Source organism: Ambystoma mexicanum, chromosome 11, assembly GCF_040938575.1.
Source record: "Ambystoma mexicanum isolate Mex_15411 chromosome 11, UKY_AmexF1_1, whole genome shotgun sequence".
NCBI lineage: Eukaryota > Metazoa > Chordata > Amphibia > Caudata > Ambystomatidae > Ambystoma > Ambystoma mexicanum.
In genome coordinates, this window is record NC_090934.1 from 18745477 (window position 1) to 18773088 (window position 27612).

The 27612-nt window shown below is 51.5% G+C and overlaps 1 protein-coding gene across 20 annotated transcripts in view; it reads right to left on the bottom strand.

Moving 5' to 3' along the window:
- The window catches only part of MACF1 (microtubule actin crosslinking factor 1), a 1825008-nt gene that overhangs the window by 531826 nt on the left and 1265570 nt on the right, over positions 1 to 27612 (bottom strand). For all 20 annotated transcript variants that reach the window (XM_069622429.1, XM_069622430.1, XM_069622431.1 and 17 more), the window contains one exon: positions 975 to 1181. In XM_069622429.1, coding sequence (XP_069478530.1) covers positions 975 to 1181 — 207 coding nt within the window. The remainder of the gene's footprint in view (positions 1 to 974; positions 1182 to 27612) is intronic.

Here is a 27612-nt window from a genome sequence, read left to right on the forward strand (position 1 = left end):
ACTACCCTTGTACTGCATGTGATCATCACCATAGCTGTTCGGACACTACACTTGTACTCTGAGGTTCACAGCTCGGCTGTGCCTCCACATGCAAGGTCATCACCATAGCCGTTCGGGTCACAGCTCGGCTGTGCGCTCACACAAGGTAATCAATTCAGCTATCCATTCACAAGTGCAGTTTATTGGCTAAATCTGCGCTTTCTTGCACCTCCACATTTACACTCTGAGGTTATTAGGCACTGGAGTCAGTCAGACCGCATCCGTTCTGCCTCAGAGGTAAATGAGTGGGGGATACACAGATTAAAACCACATCCAGCAAACCTCAGGAGGTACCCACGGGCAGAGCATATACTGACACCACCACTAGCCCATCGGGGCCAAAGAGAATACATCATAAGAATACTACAGCTGGCCCAGCTCGTAAATAAAAGGTGACCAGACTCATGCAAACACCAACAGCCTGCCACGGTTATAGGGGAAGGAAAGTACACCAGTACACTAACACCACCACCAGTCCATCACGGGCAAACATGAGACAAAGGAGGTTGTCCCACATCGCCACCAAACATGAGCCCATCACAGATACAGCAAAGACCCAAATGCTCAAAAAATGCCGATTCACCCAAAGGGCAGCAGGGAGGTGTACGAGACTCACACTGACCCCACCACCAGCCCATCCCAGTGGCCATGGTGCAGACCCACAGCGATATCACCACCAGCCCACAATGACACTACCACTAAACTATCCCAGACAAGGGTAGGCTCACACTGAACTTTCTATCGGCCCAACCGCTCCCCTTCAGGGGTCAGGCTGGTGCGTGACTAACCACAGATCCAAAAGGTGTCACGAATGCTTCATCCTCCATATTCTGGAGGGCATGTGGGATGGGGAGGTGACAGCTGGAGAAAGGCAGGTCTAATGCCCACTGCACTCACCCAACTGGAAATTCTGGTGAACAGTTGGAAGGGGTTACCTGCTGAGAGCGTTGTATTGCAGCATCAATCTGATCCACCCGCTGTCCGACAGTGTCGCTGATGGCCCTGTACTGCTCATTGGCTTCAGAAACAAGCTTATCCAATCCCTCACGAGCTCTCCAGGGCACCAACTCCAGGAGTGCACTGCTGACTTCATTCACAGTATCCAGCACCAGCCGCTGCTCCATCACTTCCTTCTTCAGCTCCTGTGGGATAGACAGAAACACAAGTCACATCACATGATATGATATGATATGGCATTTGTAACGCGCCTATACACAAGTGTGTCAAGGCGCAAGGAAGGGGGAACAGAAGAAGGACAGAGAAAACGATCTTACTAGGCCAAGTAAAATTGAGATCGCGCAAGTGCAGGGGTGGGGAAAAGTGCCAGGGGAAAGGGGGAGGGGGCAGTGCTGTACAGGGGATCAAAATAACAAGAAGTGTGGCCAGCAGGTGGAAGGGTGTGGAGTAAGCAGATGTCCAGAAGTGCAGGTAGGGGGACTGTAGGGTTACAGATACAGACCCAAGCACAAGGGTTGCCAGGAGGCAGTGCAGGTGTGCATGTGTGCAACTGGGAGAGTAGGGACCTGGGCCCGAAATCAGAGGGTAGCCAGGTGACCAATGAAGTATCAGACAGGAGATCTGCAGGCAAGAGGAAGAGAGCAGGTAGAAGCAAAGACGGAGGTCTTGAGGTGCTTCCAAAACCAGAGATGGTTCTCCTCAAGTTTCAGAGAGGCAGGGAGGCTGTTCCAGAGGGAGGCCCCGGCCGAAGAAAGAGATCTACCACCAATTTGTAGTTTGGAGAAGTGAATGACCCTGAGGAGTTGGAGGTGGAAGAGCGAAGAGCTCAAGTAGGAAGGTATTTACGAAGAGAGAGTTGGAGGTATTGAGGCCCCATGCCCCAGAAGGCCTTGTGGAGAATGCAGAGGGTGTTGAACTTAATTTGTGCAGCCACTGGGAGCCAATGGAGAGATTTCAGTGCTGGAGAGAAACGATCCCAGGGCTTGAGGCCAAGGACAAGTCGCCCAGTCCTGTTCTCGATGAGTTGCAGAGAGTAGATGCAGGCAGCTAGAAAGAGGCTGTTGCAGTAGTCCAGCCAAGAGAGAAGCAGAGCTCTAGAGATAGTGAGATTCTGGGGGAAGGAGAGGAAAGGAAGAATACCTCTGCGGAGGTGCAGTTGGTAGTGTGACGACTTAGAGACGTCAGAGATGTGAGGAGAAAAGGAGTGTGTGGAGTTGAAGATGACCCCGAGGTTCTTAGCTTCACAGGTGGGAGCAGGAAGAGGGCCAAGGGAGGCTGGCCAAAGAGTGACAGGAAAGGAGGATGCAGGTGTGCCGATGAGGAGAATCTCTGTTTTATTGGTATTAAGGCAGAGATCGTTGGCGGCACACCCCTCCTGGATAGCAGACAGACAGAGATGAGAGAAGGAGAAAATGTGGCAGAGGGGAGCCTGAAAACGACCTGAATGTCATCTGCGTAGCACTGAAAGTTGGAGAAGAGAGTGGCAATGCAGTGGGCGAGAGGTGCCAGGTATTGGTTGAACAGCCAGGAAGAGAGGTTAGACCCCTGTGGAACACCACAGGTAGTTAGTGAGATAGAGGGAAGGAAGGACCCAAGTTGGACCTGGGAGGGTCAATCAGAGAGGAACGAGTTCAGCCAGGCCAGGGCCTGATCTGTGATACCCAGGTTATCACGCAGACGATTGAGCAGGATGGTATGATTGACTGTGTCAAAGGCAGAAGAGAGATCAAGTAAGATGAGGACAGAGAGGAGATTATAATCCAGGTTAGAGAGCAGGTCTTCACGGATGTTCAAGCCAGACTGATGGTCATGGAGACAACCAACAGATTCAGTGTGAAGATTAAGCTGGGAGATGGGCAGCTTTTCCAGGAGTTTTCCCAGGAGAGGAGTGATGGAGAAGAGGGTGCGCATTAGAGTGCTTCAGAGGGGAAGTGAAGGCTCCAGTGTTGAATGAGTCGTTGCAGAAGTTAGCTAAGGCAGGAGCGAGGGTGTCAATGTGGTCCTTGATGGTTTAGGAAGAACAGTGAAGAGCCTGTTTTGACAAGACTTTCATAGATTGGACTTGTCTGGAAACCTTGTCAGGGGAGAACAGAGGAAAGGAAGAGAAAGAGGGAGGAGAGGTGGCCACGAGGGGCAGAGGTAGAGGAGAGAGTAGAGGGAGGAGGAGAGGACGAGAGGGTGGACAGGATGTCCTGGTTTTAGAGATGAAATGAGAAGCCAGGGCCGTGCAGAGGGCCTGGGAAAGGACATGAGAGATAGAGACTGCAGCAGGATTGGCCAGCTCCTTGCAGATTTTAAAGAGTTCGGGCGAGTTGTGAGATGTCGCAGTGACATGGGCTTGGATGTGGGCTCTCTTCTTAGTGCAGACAGGGAGCCGGTATTGCCTTTGGGGCAGGGGGCAGGCCAGTTTGTCAGAGGATGCGCAAGAAGCTAGCCATTTCCTCTCAGTCACCCTGCACTTGCATTTCTCACAGAGCCAAGGTGTCGCAAATAGGCAACATTCCTGTTTGCCGCTCTTTTTCCCTACTTAAGGAGCCCTCCAGCCTCTTTTCCTTTGCAGATGGGGAGCAGGTGCAAGTGGATCTAGGTCACCTGGCCTAAACCCCGCCCACCTGGTGCCTTCCTGTTTGCCGCTCTTTTTCACCACTTAGCAAGCCCCGCCCACCTGGTGCCTTCCTGTTTGCCGCTCCTTTTCCCTACTTAAGGAGCCCTCCAGCCTCTTTTCCCTTGCAGATGGGGAGCAGGTGCAAGTGGATCTAGGTCACCTGGCCTAAGCCCCGTCCACCTGGTGCCTTCCTGCCTGCCGCTCTTTCACCACTTAGCAAGCCCCGCCCACCTGGTGCCTTCCTGTTTGCCACTCTTTTTCACCACTTAGCAAGCCCCGCCCACCTGGTGCCTTCCTGTTTGCCGCTCTTTTTCACCACTTAGCAAGCCCTGCCCACCTGGTGCCTTCGTGTTTGCCGCTCCTTTTCCCTACTTAAGGAGCTCCCCCAGCCTCTTTTCCTTTGCAAATGGGGAGCAGGTGCAAGTGGATCTAGGTCACCTGGCCTAAACCCCGCACACCTTGTGCCTTCCTGTTTGCCGCTCTGTTTCACCACTTAGAAAGCCTCCCCCACCTGGTGCCTTTCTGTTTGCAGCTCTTTTTCCCTACTTAAGGAGCCCTTCAGCCTCTTTTCCTTTGCAGATGGGGAGCAGGTGCAAGTGGATCTAGGTCACCTGGCCTAAGCCCCACCCACCTGGTGCCTTCCTGTTTGCCGCTCTTTTTCACCACTTAGCAAGCCCCGCCCACCTTCTTAGCCCTGCCTCTGAAATGTCGTCAGGCCTAATACGATAGTCGCTTGTTTTGTTCCTCCCCTACCTTTCTGCACCCCTCTCCCTCACCTCTTGTTTTTTTTCCGGCTCTACCAGAAATGTCGTCAGGCCTAGTACGGTAGTCGCCTGTGTTTCCATTTCCTCCCCACTCTCCCCCTCCCTTCCTTATCTATGTTTTAGCTCTTGCACTATCTGAAATGTCGTCAGGCCGAGTACTATAGTTAATTTCATATCCTTACTGTTCATGGCCTGTAAGAATGTCATTGTTTTTTCCCTTGTTCCCTCCCTTGCCTTGAAGTGCTTTGAAACACATTGTGTATAGGCGCTATATAAATCAACTATCATATCATATCATATATCATAACATCAGGGGCTTCATGCTTCTGAACAAATCCCCAACTTCAATGAAGGATTCCAGATCCTATGATTAAATAACATTGTTTAGAAACATCGACCATTAATTACCATCATTGCAAAATGCAGCTCCGTCACAGAAGCAAAAAAGGGATGGCCTTGATCGGTCATTTGAGATTCTTTGGAGGCTCATTTAGTGTGAGACGTGTATTGTACAGCAAAAACTACTGGTTAAGAAAGACGTTCCTTTTGCAGCTTTCCCTCCACTGGCATCAATGGAACACCCCAACTTTTTGCTATTGTTCGATTCCTGTTCTGATTTTTAAAAAGGTCCGTGAAGCGCTTTGTGTTATTTTCCTTACTTGGCTTTTTCTGGTCACACCCCAAGGCTAGCAGTGCAGGAGGACCAGTTTCCCTTTGCAAGATTCCTTGTTTTTAGGTTGCACACATCACCTTACAGTGAAGCTGGGCATGGGTACTGTGACGAGGTCAGTAATCTGGCCTTGTCGTGAGGGGATGAGAACCCCTCTCAACCATCGGGTGGAAGGCCTAGCAGGTTGAAAGCCAGAGCCAGTCCTACCCCAGAAGGAAGACGGTCGAGGGCCCCAATTCCTGTCCCCTCTGCAAGTGCCAGTTTGTACATGGGCTGTGCCCAGTTGCATCATCCCATGCCTCATGGCACAAATGCTGGCCAATGTCCTATCTCTTCTAGATCCAGAGCCAACGCCACAGCAATAAGGACAGAGCAGAGGTGAGAGCACAACCTAGGAGTGCCCCACACTATCTACACTTCAGCACATGAATCTCCTAAACAGGCACACACAGAGAAAGTGGCAGCAGAAGAAGAGGAAAGTGGCAGTGGACGCCTGGCATATTGCCCCCCAGCAGAGACGGGCAACCTCTGAGGGACTCGTCGTGCTCACAAAACAAATGATCAGTTACCTTGGACACTGCCACCGTACAGTGAACTGGGATGCTCTACACCGTGAGCCACCCTTCTTGCAACACAGCGATTCTGCACAGCCAAAAGAAGCGGGGCTTAACCTGCAACGTATATACTTCCCTTGATTGTAACAGCTCCCGGGTGGGGAAGACAGGCCCATATTGGCTGAGGCTAGAAACTCAATTGGAGAAGGGGGGGGGGTGGATAAAAAGAGCAACAAGAAGTTGTGTCTTGTTCAGCTGAGGTCAGAGGAGGGAGAGGTGGCAGAGCAACAAGAGAAAGGATGGTGGATTTCAGTGTGGAGGAGACTTATGAGCCATGTGAAGTATTGGTTAGTTAGATCGAGTGGTACTGTGTTGTAAGTGTGCATGCAAGGTGGGTGAGTGAGTGTTGGAGGGAGTGCAGAGTGTTGCACAGAGTGGGGGATAGAGTAGTAGTGTGGAGAGAGTTGTACTGTGGAGGACAGAGTAGCAGTGTGAAGAGTGGTCTAGAGTAGAGGAGCCAGTAGTAGTGTAGAGGAGAGAGTTGTAGTGTGGAGGACAGAGTAGCAGTGTGAAGAGTGGTCTAGAGTAGAGGAGCCAGTAGTAGTGTGGAGGAGAGAGTTGTAGAGTGGAGGACAGAGTAGCAGTGTGAAGAGTGGTCTAGAGTAGAGGAGCCAGTAGTAGTGTGGAGGAGTGAGTTGTAGTGTGGAGGACAGAGTAGCAGTGTGAAGAGTGGTCTAGAGTAGAGGAGCCAGTAGTAGTGTGGAGGAGAGAGTTGTAGAGTGGAGGACAGAGTAGCAGTGTGAAGAGTGGTCTAGAGTAGAGGAGCCAGTAGTAGTGTGGAGGAGAGAGTTGCAGTGTGGAGGACAGAGAAGCAGTGTAGAGGAACCAGTAGTAGTGTGGAGAAGGAACTTATAACATTAGAGGGTGGAGGTCGGAGAGGGAGACAGACATCGGAGGGACAGAGGGGTAAGATATAGGGTGCAGATGGGAAGAAGTGGGGTGGAGTTTGGGAGAAGAGAACATCAGACTGAGAAAGGGAAAAGAACACATGGGCGTAATAGGAAGAAGGTTAAGGCGGGCAGAGTACCAGAAAGGGACACCCCATAATCCTTTTTAGTCAACTAGCAACATTGATAGAGTAGGGACAGTCTAGGAAATCCCTGATGGAGCTTCGAAAGATAAGACATTGGTCTTCAGTTTCACCCTCCAAGCAAAGATGGGCAGTATGGGGAAACCAGCAGTGTATACTAGCCTAAGGAGTAGGGATGCATGGGTTAGGGAGGGTGTGGTGCATGTAGATGCGAGAAAAAGAGGACGACTCTAGGGCCCTGATTAAAAGTTCAAACAAACTCTGGAACCTTCTCTGCGAGTTGGAATGTTCCTTGAGCCGTCTCTGACACTACTTTCTATCCCTTTATCTTATAATAACGTGTGTTTTTTTTCACAAATGTGTCCTGTCCTGACTTTTGAAGGTAAGTAAAGCATTTTTGCTTCACTTTCCTTGCTTAGCTCTTCTGTTTTGGGGGCACCGGTCAGTCTCTTGTTGTTTTCAGGCTGGATCCATCACATTCCACTGAAGTGTGCCAGGGCTACTATGCATCCCTCTTTCTTTTATTAACATTTTTGTTATTTTCAGGATGTGTCCAAGACAGGCTGATGATGGCAGTGGATTTTTTGGTACCATGTTTTTCACGTGTACTTTAGTAACATGTACTCAAAATGACTGTGCCATTCCTTTAGCCTTCTTTCTCTCTCTTGGGTCAGGATATGTCATATGAAAGCCCCTTCACGTGGACCATCTCTGCTTTCTCGGTCAAAGCTTCAGTGTGAGCATCTGGCCGGATGTGGGAGCTGGGAATGTCTGCTTCCAATCCACACTCCAGCCAGGGCCATGTCTGTTGCTGGGCATATGTGAAGCATGGGGAGGTCCTTGACTGGTCAGCCTTTGCCAGTTTGAATGGCACAGATCCTAACCATTGGCCGTGGGTGACCCTGGATCGAATATAACATAAAAGGAGGAGTCCTGTAGCCGGTCTTCAGAGCAACATCCAGCATTGCGTCCAGACAAGTCCCAGTGAAGCCCTCCTCAGTGCTTCAACCCTGGGGCTAGTGGGACCAGCCAGCCTGTACTTCTGCTCGAAGATCCCGCCCCAAGATAACTTTGGAACTGTCCCAACCATCTTCATCCAGGGCCTCTTTGGGGCATTGGTCTCTAATCTGAGTTTCGCCTTGGACTTTGCAGGTCACCCGCTTGTGGCCCCTGCTGCCCTCTAGCACGAAGAGGGGCCTTGCAGCAGAAGTGTCTTTGTTCTTTCTAGGTGAGTCACCTGTCGCAGCCTGATCGTGGTGTTCTTCACGGATGCATGCTTCCATCATGCCCCAGGAGTCTCCCCTGTTATAGTGGGACCTGTGTGGTCTGCATGGGTCACCCAGATATGAAGCATCAGATAGTGTCACGTGGGCGCGCAAAACCCCATCCTGGCTGGACCCAATCCTGACCCAAAACGAACAATTTAAGTAAGTGGACCCAGCAAATCTAGGGTGATTTGGAGTAAGGGGGTGGGGGCAAGCTCGTATGCCGGGTTCCACCCCATCCCACTTTAGGGATGTACAGATGTTAGGTCCTCACCCTACCTCACACCCTCCTGGTTGTGGTTGGTGGAATTATGGCCAAATATTGCCCCCCAACCCCCAATCGCCCGTTCTTCCCTCCTCCCGGGTTCACCAAGAGTGATGGGATTGGGAGAGGACCACCTAATCATTTGGAAATACCTTTCTTTCTTCATCACCAGAACGTTGAACCTACCTGTTGACTTTGCAAATACTTCTTCTGACTCTACAAACATTCTAACTCCCTGCTCAAGGTACCTTCAAGGGACATGTGAATGTCAGTGGCAATAGGCTTACCCATTTTAGCAGCAGAGAAGGGCTTCTTAAGGGTCAGGGTCCTTATTTTATAAAAGGCATGGTAACTGGTTTCCACTGCTTCAAACTGCTTGTTTCCTAATTTCGCTTTACTGCCTACAACCTGTGTTTTACTAATTAACTATTTTGAACCGTCTTTTAAGGTAAAGTGCAGGGGATCTCTAGTGAGATCACCTGTGAATCTATAGCTGTATAGTTTTTATTTTAGCAATACTACTTACCTCTGATCGTGTTTGTAATAAGGCCTAATAAATAGCACATTGTTATACTTACTATCCAGTTTGATTTAAGCGCCCTGTATGTGTTTCAATACACCACCACTACACCACCCCTATAGCCCTCTCAGTCTAGGAATTGGTGATTTTGGCAAGGCCCAGGTGTCTTTTCCCTGTTCTCTAAAATAGGGTGGCTGGTTCTGAAAAACCATCTCAACAGAAGTTGCAAGTAAAAACATCTGGAGGTATCCAGTGATATTTCCGAATAGAAATAATATATATTTTTTAAAAATCACTGGACGGGGCACCAACACCTTCTGAGTAGCCAGACACGGTGACTGGCTTCTGAAGCCATCTGCTGCGTCAGGTGCTCTCCAAGGATGAAACTGAAAATGCAAATCTACTGTGTAAAATGCACATAGTTTCTATCAATCAATCAATATTAACTTTATTTTGCCAATGCCCATAAAAGTATGATGCATTTCAATCATGGAATTGTGAGCCATAGTGCATGTTGTGCAATACATTGTAATTTAAAAAGGAAAGTTATAAAAAACGATACCCTTGGGATATCGGAGTAAAAAGAATAAAAATACATTATGCAGACAAGACTTTAAAAATAGAAAAATACTTGCAGGGCATTGAGACTCAAAGCAACAATACTTTAGAGGCTTGCTTAACTAAGTGATAGAGAGTAAAGTTATATTTGATCTAATGCGCCAGACTCTATGTAGGAAACTAAAAACAGCAAAAGCAACTGTGGGTACTCGCATCTAACGGGCAAGATGTTAATAGCTCGTGTACTGTGGTTTTGCATAGGGTATACGCATCTCAGGCATCTAACGTGCAAAATGTTTACATCCTCGTGTACTGTGGATTTGCATAGGCTACACGCATCTCAGGCATCTAACGTGCAAAATGTTTACATCCTCGTGTACTGTGGATTTGCATAGGCTACACGCATCTAGCGTGCAAGAGATGTTTTGGAAAAATGGGATATAGCAGGATCTCCAGAGGATAGTGTATGCTGGGCAAGACATGAGGAAGAGCAAGTATGTTTCCATCTCCAAGAGGCAGTAAGGGCAAAGATTGTTGGAATCGCTTGTCCATTTGTAGGTGAATGCTAACTGGGAAAAGGGAAAGTCTAAATTTAATAAATAGAGCTCGATGTGTGCTTGGAAACATGGATTTAGGATAAGGTTCTGGGCTAAGATCAAACATGAAAATAATGTATCCCACAAAGCTTGTCATGTTAGTTGGTTCCAAGTTCAAGGTCTCCAAAAAGTGTGTTTCAAGATTAGATATGTCAACTCTCTTGTGCTCTTGCGTGATAAGAGCCTTTTCAGTCAGGAGAGTTAGCATCCCGATGTCTAGTAGTATGTTGCGCAAACGGTTGCACAATTTCCAAAGTTCGTCATTTGTTGGTTTGGCTACTTCTCTAAATGCTTCACAGTGCAGAGTCCGTTCAGCCAAAGATGTTATATGTAGCCAAAAAAGAGGGGCATCGATAGCGTCACAAACCAAAGGGCTCTAGAGCCGGTTCCCAACAATAATGAAGTAGTGGGGGTGCTATTTGGGAAATTGAGGGTCTTCTTGATGAATTTTGTGGGGAGCACCACATTCTGTCAGATAGGTTCCATTTCTGCATCCTGTGGGGAGGGATTTGGCAGCTCCATCATGTGGCCTAAATCTTCGTAGTGGAACGAGTCAAAGATGGCAGATGTAGTTCCTTGACACAAAGGCAAAGTATGCAAAAGCATTTCTTCCCACCACATCTTGCCTAACCGTCCAGTACCTTTACCTAGAAAATCAAATTGAGGGGTGCTGGGAGGTATTTAGCTCCTGGTTATAAGCCAGGTGAGCCTGGTTAGCTTGAAACCACTAGTTCCCAGGAGCTACATTTGGCTGCACAGGCCAACTGATGCCATACAGATATATCCACACGCCATTAATCATGTGCATACATGAGGACTAGGACACATCCAGAAAACCTTTAAAACTGAATGGATATTTAATTCACAAATTGACAACATGTTATAGTTTGCATCTCATGTGGGAGTTCTATTTGTGGCACACTAATAGCTTCTGGTTTCCAGAGGTAGCTCCTTGCTTACACTGTGAGATGCTGATACCCATAATCAAATCCTTATTTTAATCCCTGCAACACAGACACAGGATTCAGGGACAGCCCCGCACCCCAAGATGATGGACAACAACAAGGGAGGAAGGAAGATCTTCTCACAAGAAGAGATGGAATTTGGGGGCATATCAAGCTTGTTCAAAACATGGGGCATGGGGTGCATGAAAAAGATTGCGACAGGACCAGTATCTGGATGATCATTAAGGGTTGAGACCTACAGCAGGTTTCCTTTGCTGTAAATCCCTTTCAAGCTGAATGCCAAACTCATTCAAAGCTCCTGCAGTGAGAGGTCCAGGGTAGTCCATACGGTCATTAAGCCAACAAGGTTATATAAACGAGAGTGAGTGGGTGGGATGCGTCCAGGGGATGCATCACACCATACATAAGAACAATATGGTGGGTGGGTGGGTAGATCAAGCACCGGAGGCGAGGAAGAGTATGGCCACAGCACTAGCCTTTAAATGTTTGACATTAAGATATTGGTCCATAAAGGTGGAATAGCCTTCAGGGTGACAGCTGTCGTTTTAGGCTGTTCTACGAACACAATGAACAAGACCATCAAGCTGATCTTGATGGCAAGAATATTTCTCTTTTGGCAGTGACCCAAGTGTAAAAATGGCCTGAATCGGGAGATGGCTCAGAACTTTTAGAAGAATAAAGCGAAGGATGGCTTCCTATCTGAAGAGGCGTCTGCTGGTGTCAGGTAAGGCTGTGGGGCAGGTAAAGGTGGCAATACTTCTGGTGGACTTTGTGTAAGGGCCCATAAATGAAAGCCAGACACAAAGTTGTCATGTTTTTGGTTTAAGACTTATTAACAAACGGGTTGGGTAAATGCCTCTTTGACACTGATCTAAGAGGAATTTCCCTACTTAACAAAAAACTAAAGGATCTGTCTGTACCAGGATGTCAGAAATCAAAAATGTCCTTGTGTCCAAACGTTCTATCCTGACCCTCACACTACAAACTAATGATAGGGTGAGAAGGGAAATGTCTTTAGCCTGGTGATTGCAAAGTGTTCATGAATGAAAATATATCTGCTACAACATAAAAGTTCTTCAAGGTAACAGAACCTTGGTTCCAGAGGGTCGTTCCCTTTCCTCTGGATTCTTAAATGGTATGGAAATGTGTCTTGCTCTCTGTCTCTTTCCTTGCCCACAACTATCCTGTTAGGTGGCTGCATGGCTTTGTAGTTATTTATTTATGTAATTTATAGAGCGCGCTGCAACACGTAGGCATTGAGGCGCTGTTGCAGTGAACCAGTTACTTGCATGTGATGCATAAAAGAACATAAAAAACATACCGTTGGTAAAGTGAGGCAGCGTAAAGCAGCGCAGAGTATGATGGGATGGTTAGGCAAACAACCAGGTTTTCAGGGATTTCCAGAAAGCCCAGTAGGAGGGCTCCGCTCTCAGGGAGGGAGGGAGAGAATTCCATTCTGAGCCTGCGATGGATGGCAAGCTGTAGCCTGCCGCTTTTGTGAGTCTTACTTTAAGCTGATGGAGGTGATTTGCATACGTAAGAGTAATAATAAGTTACTCACCATAGTGACTAACGTACTCTTGGTCCATAGTCCCCTTTCCTCCATACTGTATGGGCGTCCCTTCCAAGGGACGGGAGACAGAACCTTTTTCACCAGAAAAAATCTTCTTCCTCTTTAAATTTAGAGGTGTGCGGGGGCGCGGCCCAGGGAGCATGCGCTGTCCTGACTCTGCCCTCCGGCGCCACACCTCAGTCCCCATTTAAGCGTCGACAATAGATTTAACATTGCCTAATGACACCAGTATTATTAGGGGGGAGGTTGGTGGGACGTATGGAGGAAAGGGGACTATGGACTAAGAGTACGTTAGTCACTACGGTGAGTAACTTATAATTACTCTTACGTCCCTTCCCCTTTCCTCCATACTGTATGGGCGATTACAAATGATTGTAGTCCCAGGGTGTAGAGGAGAGCCCCCTTAAACAAATTGGTTCCTGAGAACCGCCTGTCCGAACGCTGCAACAGATCTAGAGCTGGCATCCAAACAGTAATGCTGGCAGAAAGCCGAGGGAGAGGGCCAAGTGGCCACCCCGCTTATGACTTGCCAAGGGACATGGTGCTGGAATGCGATGGCTGTTGCCTTGGCCCTGATTGCGTGGGCATGCATGTTGGCCGGAAGCGGCTCGTGCTGGCCCTCATACGCTTCTTTAATGGCAGAGACCATCCCCCTGGATATGGAGGCCTTAGAGGCCTGATAGCCTGGCCTCGAGCCTCCGAAAGTGAAAAACAGGGTGTCCGACTTGCGGAAGCCTGTGGTCCTGTCCAAGTAGAATTTAAGGGCACGCCTGACATCCAGGCAGTGCAGCAACCTTTGTGCTTCATCCTTAGGATCGGGAAAGAACGTAGGAAGGACTATTTCCTCGTTAAGGTGGAACGCAGACGGAACCTTGGGCAGAAATGCTGGGTGCGTCCGCATAACTACCTTGTCCTTGTGAAAGGTGGTATATGGTTCAGAGGCGACCAGCGCCTGGATCTCGCTGACTCTGCGAGCCAAGGTAAAACCGACTAGTAAGGCCGTCTTGATGGTGATCAGCCTAATGTCCGCGGACCCCATTGGCTAGAATGGTTTGTGCACCAGGGCGCCCAAGACTATGTTAAGGTCCCACACAGGATGCGGTCTCTTGACGGCGGGTAGAGCCTAGCGAGACCAGTTAGATGTTTCTTGACGACAGGGTTGGAGGAGGAAAAAATGCCTTCCTCTGAGTTCATGTAAGCCCCAATGGCTGCAAAGTATGTACGTCAGGTGTCCACCTGTACGCCCGAATAAGCAAGGTGTGCCAAAAAGGAGAGCGAGTCGTCCAAATTGCCGGCCAAGGGGTAAATTCCCTTGGAGTCTGCCCAGTGGCAGAATCTGGTACATTTGCTTTTGTACTGGGCCCTGGTGGCTTTGCTTCTGGTGCCCTGTATGATCTCCAGATTGGCCTGTGAGAGACTAAGTTGCCGAAGAGTTAACTGCTCAGGTACCACGCTGTTAGGGCTAGTTTCCCTAGCGCGGGGTGGATGATTCTGCCCCCCTGCTGTGCCAGAAGATGTGCTGGGCCCGTTGGGAGGTGTATAGGGGGCACATCTGAGAGGCTGAGCAGCTCCGAAAACCTTGGTCTGGCCGGCCACCATGGAGCAATCAGAATGATGAGGAGTGGGTGAGACTCCTTGATCTTGCAAATTACCCTGTGGATCAGGGGAGTGGGCGGAAAGGCGTAGGCCTTCATGCCTGTCCACTGGAGGTGAAATGCGTCGCCCAGAGAGCCGGGGCCCTGTCCCTGCCAGGATGCGAACTGGGGACACTTCTTGTTGTGCCAGGTGGCAAAGAGATTCACTTGGGGTGACCCCACCTGCTGAAGATCTCCTGAATAACGAGGTTCTTTAGCTGCCAGTCGTAATTGTCTGCTCCAAGCCTGCTGAGACTGTCCGCCCCCAGGTTGGATTCCCCTGAGAGGTGGACTGCTGAGAGGTAAATGTCGTTTTCCAGGCCCCATTCCCACATGCTGATCACCAGTCTGCACAGAGGAGAGGATCTGGTGCCTCCCTGCTTGTTGACTTAGTACATGCTGGTCGAGTAGTCTGTCTGGATGAGGACAGCCTTGCCCTTGAGAAGTGGTAGGAATGGCTCTGTGCGCTAGCAAGATGGCATTCAGCTACAACCAATTGATGTGGTATTCCTGCTCCTGTCGAGTCCAGGTGCCGTGGACCGAAAGATCGTCCAGGGTGGCTCCCCAACCCCCGAGAGAGGAGTCTGTGGTGATGGTGGCCTGCGGAGAGGGTGGCTGAAAGGGCTTGCCTGTCCGTAGGTTGCAGTCCATGGACCACCAGGTTAGGTCCGGGTGGAGATCTGGAGGAAAGTTGATGATCTCGGATTGCGAGCCCCGCTCCTGATTCCATTAGGCCGTGAAGTGCAGCTGAAACCTTCTCATGCTTAGTCTCGTGTTCAGCGCGGCTAACAGGACCGCCGCCAGTAGACCCAGGAGATGTTGGGACCACCATGCCAAGGTCACCTCTCTGCTGAGAAAGTGGGCGGTGGCCCTCTTGATGGCCGAGATTTTGTCCTCCGACGGGAAAACCCTCTCGGAGCACGTGTCCCAAATGAGTCCCAGGAATGTCAGTCTGCGTAGGCTGCAGCTGTGACTTCTTGAGGTTGAGAGAGAAGAACAAGTTACTTTCTTACCTCGTAACGTTCTTTCGATGGGATGGTCCGACGACGTATTCCATATCTATGACATGTTATCACCACAGCTGTGCTGCTTCGGAAACTTTTTTCGGCGTCTGGGTCCTGCGTCGATGCGCCGTCGTCGAGGGCCTCCTCCGACGTCCGACGTCATCCGATGTGATAAGTAGGACGCACGACGCCCGTAGCCTCAGTTGTAGTTTTTTCCCCCAGAACGTGTGACACTAGTCAACTGCCAGTCAGACACAAAGCCTTGCGGAACGTAAGCTGCAATCGCAAAAGAAATTCTGCAGCGGGGAAGGCAGGGCGGGAGCGATATGGAATACGTCGTCGGACCATCCCATCGAAAGAACGTTACCAGGAAAGAAAGTAACTTGTTCTTCGAGGGGATTGGGTCCTCCGACGTATTGCATATCTATGACAGACTCCCAAAGCAGTACCAGAGCAAGGAGGAGGGAAAGAATTTAGAACCAAGATTTAGAATAGCCAATCAAATAGCAGAGCAAAGGACCGCCTTGCCAAAGGCCAGATCCTGTGCTCGGATGGAATCGAGGGAATAGTGACGCACAAATGTATGTACAGAAGCCCAGGTGGCTGCATCACAGATGTTGCGAATAGGAACACCCCTCTGCAGGGCAGCAGACGCAGCCATACCCCTGGTAGAATGGGCCCGCAAGCCAGCCGGTGGGTCCTTACCCGCCAAGCGGTAGCACTCCGAGATGGCCAAAATAATCCAGCGAGACAAAGTCTGTTTCGTCACAGCTTGCCCCAAACGCTTTCGAGCGTAACCAATAAAGAGTTGATCGTCCACTCTGACCCGGGACATGCGTGAAACATAAAAGCTTAAAGCTCTCCTAGGATCAAGCCTATGGAGCCTCTCCTCTTCCTTACCAGGATGCGGAGGAGGATAGAATGCCGGAAGAACAACCTTCTGGGCCAAATGAAATTCCGTCACTACCTTCGGAAGAAAAGAAGGACGAACTCTAAGGACAACCCTGTCCTTGTGAAATACAGTGAAGGGAGGCTTAACTGAAAGTGCCTGTAACTCACTCACTCTGCGAGCGGAAGTAACCGCAACTAAAAACACAGTTTTCAGAGTTAACAGCCTCAAAGGGCAAGAATGTAAAGGCTCAAACGGAGCACCCATAAGAAACTTAAGAACAAGGTTTAAATCCCAACCGGGCACCAGGAAAGGTGACGGAGGGAACACATTAGTGAGCCCTTTCAGAAACTGTGAAATCAAAGGGATTTTAAAGTAAGAACACTCTTCAGACGAGCGCTTAAAGATGGACAGCGCCGCCAGGTAACCTTTAACGGTACCCACTTGCAAGCCCCTGTGGGCCAAAGAAAGTAAAAAGGACAGAACCATGGGAATGTCACATGCAAAAGGATCCACATTCTGAACTCTGCACCAGTCGCAGAACTTACGCCAACGGCAACGGTACAGAGACTTTGTTCCTGGCCTTCGGGCCGAAAGCAACACCTCCATCACGTCCTCAGGGAGGTCCCAATCCTTATACCTCAACCTTTCAGAAGCCAAGCGTGAAGGTTGAGGGATCTGACCTCTGGATGGAGAACCTGACCCCCCCTCCCGTGAGAGCAGATCGTCTCAGTAGGGAAGACGAAGTGGAGGGCAGATGGATAAGTCGAGAAGGTCCGGGTACCACGTCCTCCGAGCCCACGCCGGGGCAATGAGGATCATCCGGGAACCGAACTTCCGTAACCTCCGCAGCACTTGCGGGATGACGGGGACTGGAGGAAACGCGTACAGCAGCGGGAATGACCACTCCACCACGAACGCGTCTCCTAAGGCTCCTTTTGGAGGAAATTCCCGCGAGCAAAACCTTTCGCACTTCCGGTTGACACTGGAGGCGAAGAGATCCACTTGAGGGGTCCCCCAAAGGGCGAAGATCTCCAGGACAATCTCCTGAGCCACCTCCCACTCGTGAGAGATTGCGCTCTGCCTGCTCAGAGCGTCCGCCGTCACGTTCTCGTCTCCGGCCAGATGAACTGCCGAGATCGAAACTTCCTGCTGGATGGCCCAGAACTCGAGCTGCATCGCCTCCCTGCACAGAGGAAGTGACCCTGCCCCCCCCTTTTTGTTGAGGTAGTGCATGGCCACTGTATTGTCCGTCAGGATCAGGACACTCTTTCCTCGCACAGTCGGCAGAAAAGCCTTCAGGGCTAGCCTGATGGCCCTCAGCTCCAAAAGATTGATATGGAGTCTGGACTCCGACGGAGACCAACGACCGCTGACTGTCAGCCCGTTGGCATGAGCTCCCCATCCCGTGAGGGATGCATCCGTCACGATCGTCACCTCCGGCCAGGGAAGCCAAAATGGAGCCCCCTTCATCAAGTTGCCTTCGACGGCCCACCACAGAAGATCCCGGGCGACCGAGGGCGGCACCTGAACCGGGTCCGACATCCTGCCGGAGGACTGCGACCATTGCGTCTTGAGTGCCCACTGCAAAGATCTCATCCGCAGGCGAGCCTCTGGCACCAGAAGAATGCAGGATGCCATGAGGCCGAGCAACCTCAAGAACTCGAACGCAGGGAGCGTCTGGGCATGCTGAAACTTGTGCACCATCTGCTGAATGTGAAGAGCCCTCACCTGGGGAGGAAAACACTGCCCCAGGGAAGTGTCGAGCACCGCTCCGATGTACTGGAGCCGCTGTGTTGGCGTCAAATGGGACTTCTTTAAATTGAGGGAGAAGCCCAGCCTGTGAAGGGAGCGGCAGGTGACGGACAGATGATCCAGGACTTGCTCGGGAGAGCCCCCCCTGATCAACCAATCGTCCAGGTAGGGGTAGACGTGAATCCCCCCCTTGCCCGAGATGCGCTGCCACCACCACCATGAGCTTGGTGCAAACCCTCGGGGCGGAGGTCAATCCGAACGGCAGGACCCGAAAAACTGAAAGTGCGAGTCGCCAACCGCGAACCTCAGGTACTTCCTGTGCTTGGGATGGATCGGCACATGGAAGTAAGCATCCTTGAGGTCGAGTGACACCAACCAGTCCTGAAGCTGAAGGGCCTGGAGGACTTGAGAGAGAGTAACCATCTTGAACTTGTCCTTCCTGAGGAGTTTGTTCAAACCGCGCAAGTCCATGATGGGTCTCAATCCCCCGTCTTTTTTCGAAATCAAAAAATAAGGGGAATACCATCCCTTGTTCCTCTCCGCTACAGGCACCAGTTCTATGGCGCCTTTCTCCAGCAGGGCTTGAATTTCCTGCGCAAGGAGCAGATCCGGACTCTGCAAAGAGAGGTTCCCCGGTGGATTGTCGCGAGGCCTGTGCCGAAAGGGAAGACAGTAGCCGTGGGTTATGATCTCCAGAACCCACACATCTGAAGTAATGGCTTGCCACTCTACAAGATGCTGCGCCAGCCTTCCCCCAACCGGCGAACCATGGGACATGGCCTCACGACTGAGTGGGAGCGGCTGCGGCGTTACCTGAGGGCAAAGAGGCAACTGCCCGAGCGGCCTTGGCACCACGGGTACCCTGTCGTCCACCTCTGGTACCCCTGCGATGGCCTCTTTGACTGCCAGCTCCTCTCGCTTTACTGAAGGATGAGTAATAGCGAAAGGAACCACCCCTCCACTGCTGTCCCCTAGGACGAAAAGGCGGAGGTTGGCGAACTGCAGCGCCCAACGACTTCGCTGCCGCTTTTGAGGTCTGCAACCTCTCAAGGCTCTCGTCAGCCTTGCTGCCAAAAAGGTGTTCACCGTCAAAGGGCATGTTGAGGAGCCGGGACTGCACATCAGGAGCAAACCCCGACTTCCGCAACCACGCAAACCTGCGTATCACGGTGCTCGCCGCCATGGACCTACTGACGCATTCAGCTAAATCCAAACCCGACTGAACGGACTCACACATGGCATCCTTACCATCCTGGACCATAGCAAGGAAACCATCCCGTTCGTCCCCTTCGGGAATATGTTCAGCCGCCAACGCAACACAGTTCCACAGAGTGTGTGTGAAACGAGACAAGGCACAAATGGAGTTGGCCGCCTGAAGCGCCATACCACCAGAAGAAAACACTTTCTTCGCCCAGCCATCAAAACGTTTGTCGTCCCTATCAGGAGGGATGGTAGGGTACGACGCCTGCTTTGCCGGGGCCGTGGCCGCCTGCACCACCAGACTCTCCGGAGTGGGGTGCCTGGTCAAGTAGCAGGGGTCGCTACTGGCTGGATGGTATTTTCGCGACAAGGATCTGCCCACCGCCGGGAGACTCTCTGGAGCAGTCCAAGCCGCCGCCACCCTTCTCTGTAAAGCCATATGGAACGGCAGTACCGGGTCAGTTGGGGGACCAACATCAAGGATGTCCGTCAGATCATCCTGCACAAACTCCCCTGGGGGAGCAGACCATCCCAAGTACTCAGCAACCCTAGCCATAAGGCGCCGGTACGAAGAATCGGCATGAGAGCCAGGCTCAGGCCTACAAAACTCCACCTCCGGAGAGGTGTCCAGTCCACTGGCATCATGCAGGGACTGTCTCAAGTCGTCAAACTGACTATGGCCCGAGACAATTTCATCTGGAACCAGACTAGGAACCAGGCCATCAGAATCCTCATCCGCCTCTGAAATATAGTCCAGGTGGCGAAAAGAAGGCACCCGAGAGTGCTTGCTCTTAACCAGAGCCTTCCTAGGGGGTTCTCCCGTGCCACGGGGTACCTCCGACACGAAAGGCGTCGATGGCGTCGAGCGAATTGGCGCCGGCGTCGAGAGAACCGGCATCGGCGCCGAGAGGATCGGCGCCGAGGAAATCGGCGTCGACGTCAGACGCAGCGCCTCCAGCATCGGCGGCGTCGACACAGCCCTCGAGGCCGGAGCCCCGAGCGTGTCCCTCGACGACCCGAGCGTCGACGGCCTCGACGACTTCCTCGAGGCCGGAGCCTCGAGAAAGCCTGTCGACGCCCTCGACGCCTCAGACGTCGATGTCTTCCTCGAAGACTTCACAGGTGCACACGGTCTCGAACGCGTCGAGGACCGGGACCTGGAACGGGTACGGCGAGAACGAGTCTCCTTGTCCGGACGGGACCTCTCCCGTGACTCGTGCCGACCACTCATGCGAGCGGTGTCTCTCGACCTCACACGACCGACCCCACTCGGGGGCGCGGACGGCGTAGTACCCTGCGACTCAAGAATCGCCAGCATTTTCTTCCCGAAGGAAGCCCATTCCTCCGGCGTCGCACGGCTGGTGGGGTAAGCGACGTGCCGGGCAGAGTCCTCCGAGGAGGACCTGGAAGACGACCGGTGTCGGCGCTTCCAAGAACGCCTCGAAGAGGCTGAGGAGTGGCGAGACCTACTCCTAGAAGGAGACCCACGAGACTTCCGACGATGACGCGGAGAGTCACCCCTCGAATCATCCGTCGAAAGCCCCGCAGACTTCGACTTCCTGGGCTTGGACACCCGACCTACCGACAATTTCTTCTTCCTTCTCGTAAGGCTTTGGACGTGAGCGACTGGCAGTCGATACAGTCATCCGTGTCGTGGGCCTCCCCGAGGCACCAGAGGCAGGCGTCGCGCGAGTCCGTCACCGACATCTTGGACCCACACTCCCCGCACTTCTTGAAACCCGGACGCGGGGTCGAAGACGAAGTAGAAGACATCTTCAAATTTACACAAAACGAACAGGTTCGAAGAACCGAGAAGAACAGAACTCCAAAGAGTCGAGGCGTGAACCGAGAAATCACGAAGCAACACGTTCGCGGAAAAAACGGAACTGAGGCTACGGGCGTCGTGCGTCCTACTTATCACATCGGATGACGTCGGACGTCGGAGGAGGCCCTCGACGACGGCACATCGACGTCATCGACGCAGGACGCAGACGCCGAAAAAAGTTTCCGAAGCAGCACAGCTGTGGTGATTACATGTCATAGATATGGAATACGTCGGAGGACCCAATCCCCTCGAAGCTCAGATCGTGCAGTGTGTTCATAAGGGCATGGGAAGAGTGGTGAACCGCTTCCGGAGATGTAGCCCTGACGAGCCAGTTGTCGAGGTAGGGGTAGATGTGGAGGCCCTGTGTTCTGAGGAAGGCCACCACAGCGTTAATGAGTCTGGTAAAGACCCTGGGGCCGAGTTGAGGTCAAATGGAAGAACTTTGTATTGGAAATGGTAGCCCATGATCCTGAACCATAGGAAAGAACGATGGGGCTGCCAAATCGGGACGTGTAGGTACGCGTCCTTCTGGTCCAGGGAGCCCATCCAATCTCCCTTGTCCAATGTCTCTGCTATAAAAGCTGACGTAACCATCTTCAATTTCTGCAGGGGTAGGGAGAGGTTGAGAGTGGAAAGGTCCAGCACAACTCTCAGGCCCGCCTGGTGGTTCTTCTGAATGGCAAAAATCCTGGAGTGGAAGCCAAATCCTTGTTGGGAGGCTGGGACTTCCTCCACTGCCTGGCTCTCTACGAGCAACCGGATCTCCACCAAAAGAGTTGCTGTCCCAACCTGTGGAGGGGAGGAGAGGCTGGGATAGGAAGGTGGTACCCCGTGGATACAACTGAGAGGATCCAGGAGTCCGCAAAATTCTGGCGCCAGAATTGTGCATGGAGAGCAAGCCTGCCCCCCACCGGAGATGTGGACCCGAAGGGGTGTGTCATGCCTTCTTTCCCTCGGAGGCTGACGCTGAGGAGGGGGACAAGAAAAAGCCCTTACCCCCCCCCCTTTTTGTTGTTTGCGCCGGTTCTGAGACCGTGAGCGGTTCGGCTGCCTGGATCTGCGTTCCTGGAAGCCGCGGAACCCTCCATACATACAACCCTTTTCCGAGCGCTGCTGAGATAGGGTGTATGATTTGGGCGTGGTTTTTGTAAGAATGGATAAAGACTTCGCCGTTTGTGAGCTGTTCTTCTTTTTGTCCAGCTCTTAATTCGTAGAGGAGTGGAAGAGGTCCGCCCCTCCCCTCGAACGGTAGATCTAGAATGCACTCCTGGACATCCGGGTTGAATTTCGTTGCCCAGAGCCAGGCTGTTCTCCTCATGTCCGTGGCAATGCAGATGGCACGGCCTGAGGCCACGAGCTTGGCTTCCGCTAGCCCCGCCTTAAAGCGTGATTGGCACTGGGTGGGGAGTTCTGGGAAGAAGTCTGCAATTTCCGGCCATAACCGTTGGTTGGCGGCAGCCAGCATGGCATCTGCATTGGCCTGACGCAGGTGCAAGGAGGCGTTGAAGTAGATCTCCTTGATGTATGCCTCCAAGAACTTCTCCTCCTTGCCTAGCAGCGCCGCAGAGGAGGAGGCTGAGGACGACTGAGGCTTGGAGCACAGTGATGCCACAGCGTCACCGAGGAGTGTGGCCGAGGATGGGTCGAGAGCAAGAGTGTATCCCCCTCCATCTGCCTGTACTTGGCATCCAGGTGGTGACTGACCGGCTGCACCGAGTGGGGCTTGAGCCAACCCTTCTTGGCCAGGGAAACTACATTGGTTTGCAGTGGAATCCCTGTGTTGGCAGAGGGGCGTCTCGTGAGGACTTTAGTCAGAACCCCCTCTGCCGGCTGTTCGACCTCAGGTTGGGGAGGCCCAGGTACTGCGCCAGGCCAGCAAGACGTTCACGGAAGGTCCTGGCTGAGGATGGCGTGTACAGATCCTCCTCATCGCCCGTATCATGCAGATCTGGAGGAACTTGTGGAGGAGGAGGAGGAGGAGATGGCGCTGGAGGCTGCGGTACAGGGCCCGCAGCCGGAGGTTTCAGAGTTGGCTGTGGAGCCGGCTGCACCGAGGCCTGGGGATCTGATGGAGGCGCCTGTGGTGCCGCTAGCATTGCACGGATGACTTCCCTGATGGCGTCTTTGATGATAACCCCCATCTGAGGAGACCTCATGAGGCTGAGAAACTTCTCGAAGAGCACCTCCTTACTGGCCAAAGAGGTAGCAGGGCGTACTGACGGGGTAGAGGGGTGTGCAGGAGGGATCCCAACCGGCCCATAGGACTGGGGTTTTCCCAAACAGCACTTTAAGATGGAATAGCAGCACCCGTGAGATGGATGGGGATGCAGATTAATACTCAAGCATCAAATCAATAATGACAACTCAATGGTTTGGCAAAGGGAGTCTGTTTAATGACTAGTACAAAAAATGGGGAGTTCATGAATATCAGCAGTCGCTTGATCTTTCTTCTCGCTTCAACTCAGATGAACTTTACAAAAACCACATCCTTTATACTAAAAACTCGTCATCGGTGACGTGAAACGCTAAAAATGTTGCATGCAATTTTATTGGTTATAGGAAGGTAACTTTACAATAGGTACTATATTTTTATATGATATGGAATGAGAGGATTGGATAACTAGTGTCAGGTGGGGTATCTAAGTCCTTCCTTCAGAATGACTACTGTGGACGTCACTAAAAGTACGACGTCCCATTGGTTCTACAAACTATAGGATCCTAGATAACTTTGTCCGTTGTGATTGGGTCGGCACCACGTCACCTTGTACTTTTCCACTTTGCTTAGCAGCATGCAGAATGGTCGGCCAGGTGCAGGGTGCCCGTCAGCTCCCCTAGCCTCCCACCAACCAGTACCACCATCCATCACCACCATCCATCACCGCCCCACTGGCCATGTGTCAATTAGTTTCTAGTTTGTAGGCCTCGATGCTGCCTCTGTCTGGGAGAACCCGGATATCTGTGCATGGCTCAAGGCTGCACGTAGGTGTGAAGGCCCCAACTCTTCTTGCTTGGCAGGTCACGTGTTTTAGACACCTTGAAATCGTCTCCATGTAATTTGTGTATTTGATTTTAGCTTTCTGTCCACCAAATGCCTTCTGCTGCTTATCTCGACTCCTTTGAACAGGATACTCCGCTCTTGGCGTCATAAATTGTATTAGCCTGTGTCAGCTAAGATTACCTTGGCTTCTTTGCACGGATCTCATGCATCTGAGTTTCGTTTCTGTCTTTGGCTTTCGATTCCCGTGTTTGAGAGGCTTCTCTCCTGGGGACTCTAGTAACTTGCGGTTGGTTCTGCCCTTTTGCAAAGTGGACATATACGTTTTATAAAGTGCTCCTTTTGAGGTAGATATGTATATGTGGCGCTTGCCGCAATCTAATTTTCTACTAAGCATAGTAAGCCACACGATTTCCTCAGCTTTCTTGCGTTTCCAAACATATGTACACGTGTAAACTGGTTGCATATCTTCATCGCTCTTATGGCGTAAGCTTCTTATACTTGACATCGTCCTTTTAACTTCAACTCAGGCTATCGCTTATCCATGGTGTTTCGTCTCTTTTCGTCATTCACAGGTCGTCGTTTTCTGTATCTGTGAGTCAGTCAGAGTTCTTTTGACGTCACCATTCATCTTCTTTTAGGACTTTCGTGTCTTCTTCAGGTGGTACGTTTTGACAATCGTCATTCTGTCTCACTTGTCGATACGGTTTTCTCAATGGGTACCTTACTGTCCAAGGTTTCTTAAGTGTAGGTACTTCAATAGGTGCTGCCTGTCTGATAGGTACCGGACAGAGCCCCACTGCGGCTCTCTAGTGGTTTATTTGCTCATCATACGTCACATATCTCGACGTGAACATTCCTGGAACTTCAAAATGGTTGTTTGGAGGGCAGGCCATATTTGACGCCTCCTCTACAGGGGGGCTGCTGGAGCCGCTGCGTACCCTTGTCCATATGGACGCAAAGGAAAGCTGCCCTGCGCAAATGAAGGGTAGACTGTAGGCCATGTACCTGGTTGAGGCCAGTCCCACCTTGACACTCGTTCTCAGACGGGTACCTCTTTCTAGCGCGGCAGCCATTTTGTCGAGCTGGCTGCCACGTGCCTGCGACGTGGTGCTCGGCCCGGCCTCGTCCAAGACTCTTGCGTGTGGATCACAAGGCCTACCCTGCTCCTCGGGCCTCAGCCCGGTAGGTGTGACACCCTCGACCCGGGGGTCGATAGAGCTGCATTTAGGCACCCCCTTGGACACATTGCCGGTATTGGGGCGTAGCCCCTCAGACGTATTGCCGGTGTTAGGGCGTAGCCCCTCGGCCATGGTGCCAGTGCAAGGGCGGAGCCCCTCTGGTGTAGACCCGGTAAAAGAACCTTCCAGTCCCTCGACACTGCGCCCAGGAGGGTCCAAGGATCCCTCAACCCGAAGGCCGGTAGCTGAAGCAGCCTCGGAGCACGTGTCAGTAGAAGGACCTGGCGGGTCCCTCCAGCGCGGGAGAGTCCCTGGGAAAGAGTCTCCCTTGCGGGGTGCGCTGGAAAATATCGGCCCTACCTTGGGCTTGGTTCGATGATTCACAAAGTCCTCTGGAAGAGCTCCCTCCACCTGGCTAGTCTGTTCTTCAGCGCCTTCGAGGACCGCGAGTCACACGCCGAACATGATTGCCAACCGCGGTCTGGGCCAAGGCAACGTAGACAGAGGGCGTGGGGTCTGAAGTTGGGAAGAGCCCTTGCAGGATGGACACCTGCTGAACCCCGTAGAAGTCGACATGCGCCGGGGAGGAGCGCGACGCCTGAGGGCCGAGTACCTGAATGATAGAAAGGACAAGAAAAAGACAGAGAAGAAGTATCCGTGCGTGGAATTACATGGCCGAAGCCAAACCCAGGAGCGCTGGTGAATTCGGCCCGTTCCCGTCAACGCGGAAAAGGGGACTGAGATGTGGCGCCGGAGGGCAGAGTCAGGGCAGCGCATGCTCCCTGGGCCACGCCCCCATGCACCTCTAAATCTAAAGGGGAAGAAGGTTTTTTCTGGTGAAAAAGGTTCCGTCTCACGCCCATACAGTATGGAGGAAAGGGGATGGCAGCTAAGAGTATTGGGAGCAAAATCCTGACAGTGCATTCTGGGACTAGAAGTCCCAAAATCCTTTTTATAAATTGTGAGAGGAGACTCGAGGCCAGCAGAGGGAAGTCTTCTTTGTGAACTTTGAAGTCTTGAGAGGGGTCTGAGTAGTTGGAGGAGCGTTGTCCCCGCTGTACGCAAAATATTTTTGAATTTGGGGAACCGCGCTGGGAATAAGGTCTGTTGGTCAGTTGCCCAAAGGACTTAAGAGTGTCGTACTCATCCTTGGCACTCTTTAGGGCATCCTCTACGGCCTTACCGAATAGGACGTTCTGTTCTAAAGGAATATTCATGAGGGTAGGTTTTGTCTCCAGCATAAACCCTGACTGCCTAAGCCAGGCATGCCGCTTAATAAGGGTCCCTTCAGCTATGATGCTTCCCGCGTTGTTCGCCGCATCAAGATTGTTTTTCAGGATGCAGCTTGAGACTTGCTTGCCTTCTGAAACCGTGTTAAGTAGCTGGGTCTTAAGTGGTTCTGGGACGTCCTGTAGTTGTTGTTCAAGCTTGTCCCATTTGTGGCAGCCGTAACTAGCTAACAAGGTTGTATTGTTGGCAATTCTTGTTTGGTACGCTGCAGATGAAGCTACCTTTCTCCCAAAAGTATAAATCTTTTTACTCTCCTTGTCTGGCGAGGCTTCTGTCGACGCCAGGGGAGTGCCCGTTCTCTTTCTGGCGATAGTAACTACCAGAGAATCTGGTTTGAGCTGGCCCCTAATTTACAGGTCGTCAGTGGGCGCAGGCCTGAACACCTTTTCTATTCTAGGATTGACTGGTCTAGTAAGACTGGGTGTTAATAGGGATGGTTGAATCTGTCTCTGTATTGACTGCAATAGAGGTATAAATTGCATGGCTGCCTTTTTGTCCCCCAGGATGTTTTCCACAAAGTCCTTGTCAGCTTGTGCTTCTTCAGGGTCAATATTGAAATGTTTTGCCGCCTTCATTAACAGATCGTTATGCTGCAATTGGTTGTCAACTGGTGAATCTGCAACCGGCTGGTCTTGATGGTCGGTGGACTGTACTACATAAATGTCGTCCTCGTCACAGTACTGGTCCTGATCCTGGCTATATCGGTCCGCCTGAGACCCTGCCTGGGCGTCATAAAATGAGTCATGGTATGGGTGTTGGTTATAAGAGGTGTCTTCAGAAGCAGAGGCTGGAGTGCCTAGAGCAGAGGTGCTCGGCTGTGGCTCAAGGCAAGACTTTTTTGCAGGTGGTGGCTCTGTTGAAGCCCCTGGCTGTGAGGCATCTTTAAGTGCCGTAGTTGATCGGGCTGTTCATCTATGAAATTCCCGAAACAGGACATTCTACTTAGAAATGTCTTAAATTGTTCTGGTGTAAAATGGCATTCTTGTGGAGAGCTTGAGATGACAGGGCCCTTTAAAGGGGTAGCATCTTTAGTGGGAACAGTATCCTTGTTACGCATATCCCGAGAGGGTGTCTAAGGGAATAGAAACTTCTTTTTGGGTGGCCTTCGGGGCGAGGGGCATTGAAGTTTTATGTTTTTTCAGCGAACTTGCCTTTAGTAAAGAAGCGCTAACATGTTTTTTAATTAACGTTTGTTTTTTCGGCGCTTTTTAGGAGACGCAGAGATCCCTTCCAACGCCTGTTATTCGGCACGCGAAAGGTGGGCCATTCTTATATGCGGTGTCCAAACCGACCTTTGCTTTTGGCTTTTGGGAATTGTCGATAGGCGAAAGAGTGCGCGATGGCCCAGTGGACAGTGAAGAACCTGAGGCTTTATCCCCGGTCACCGCATGGGCCTTGACGCTCAACGATGCCGTCGA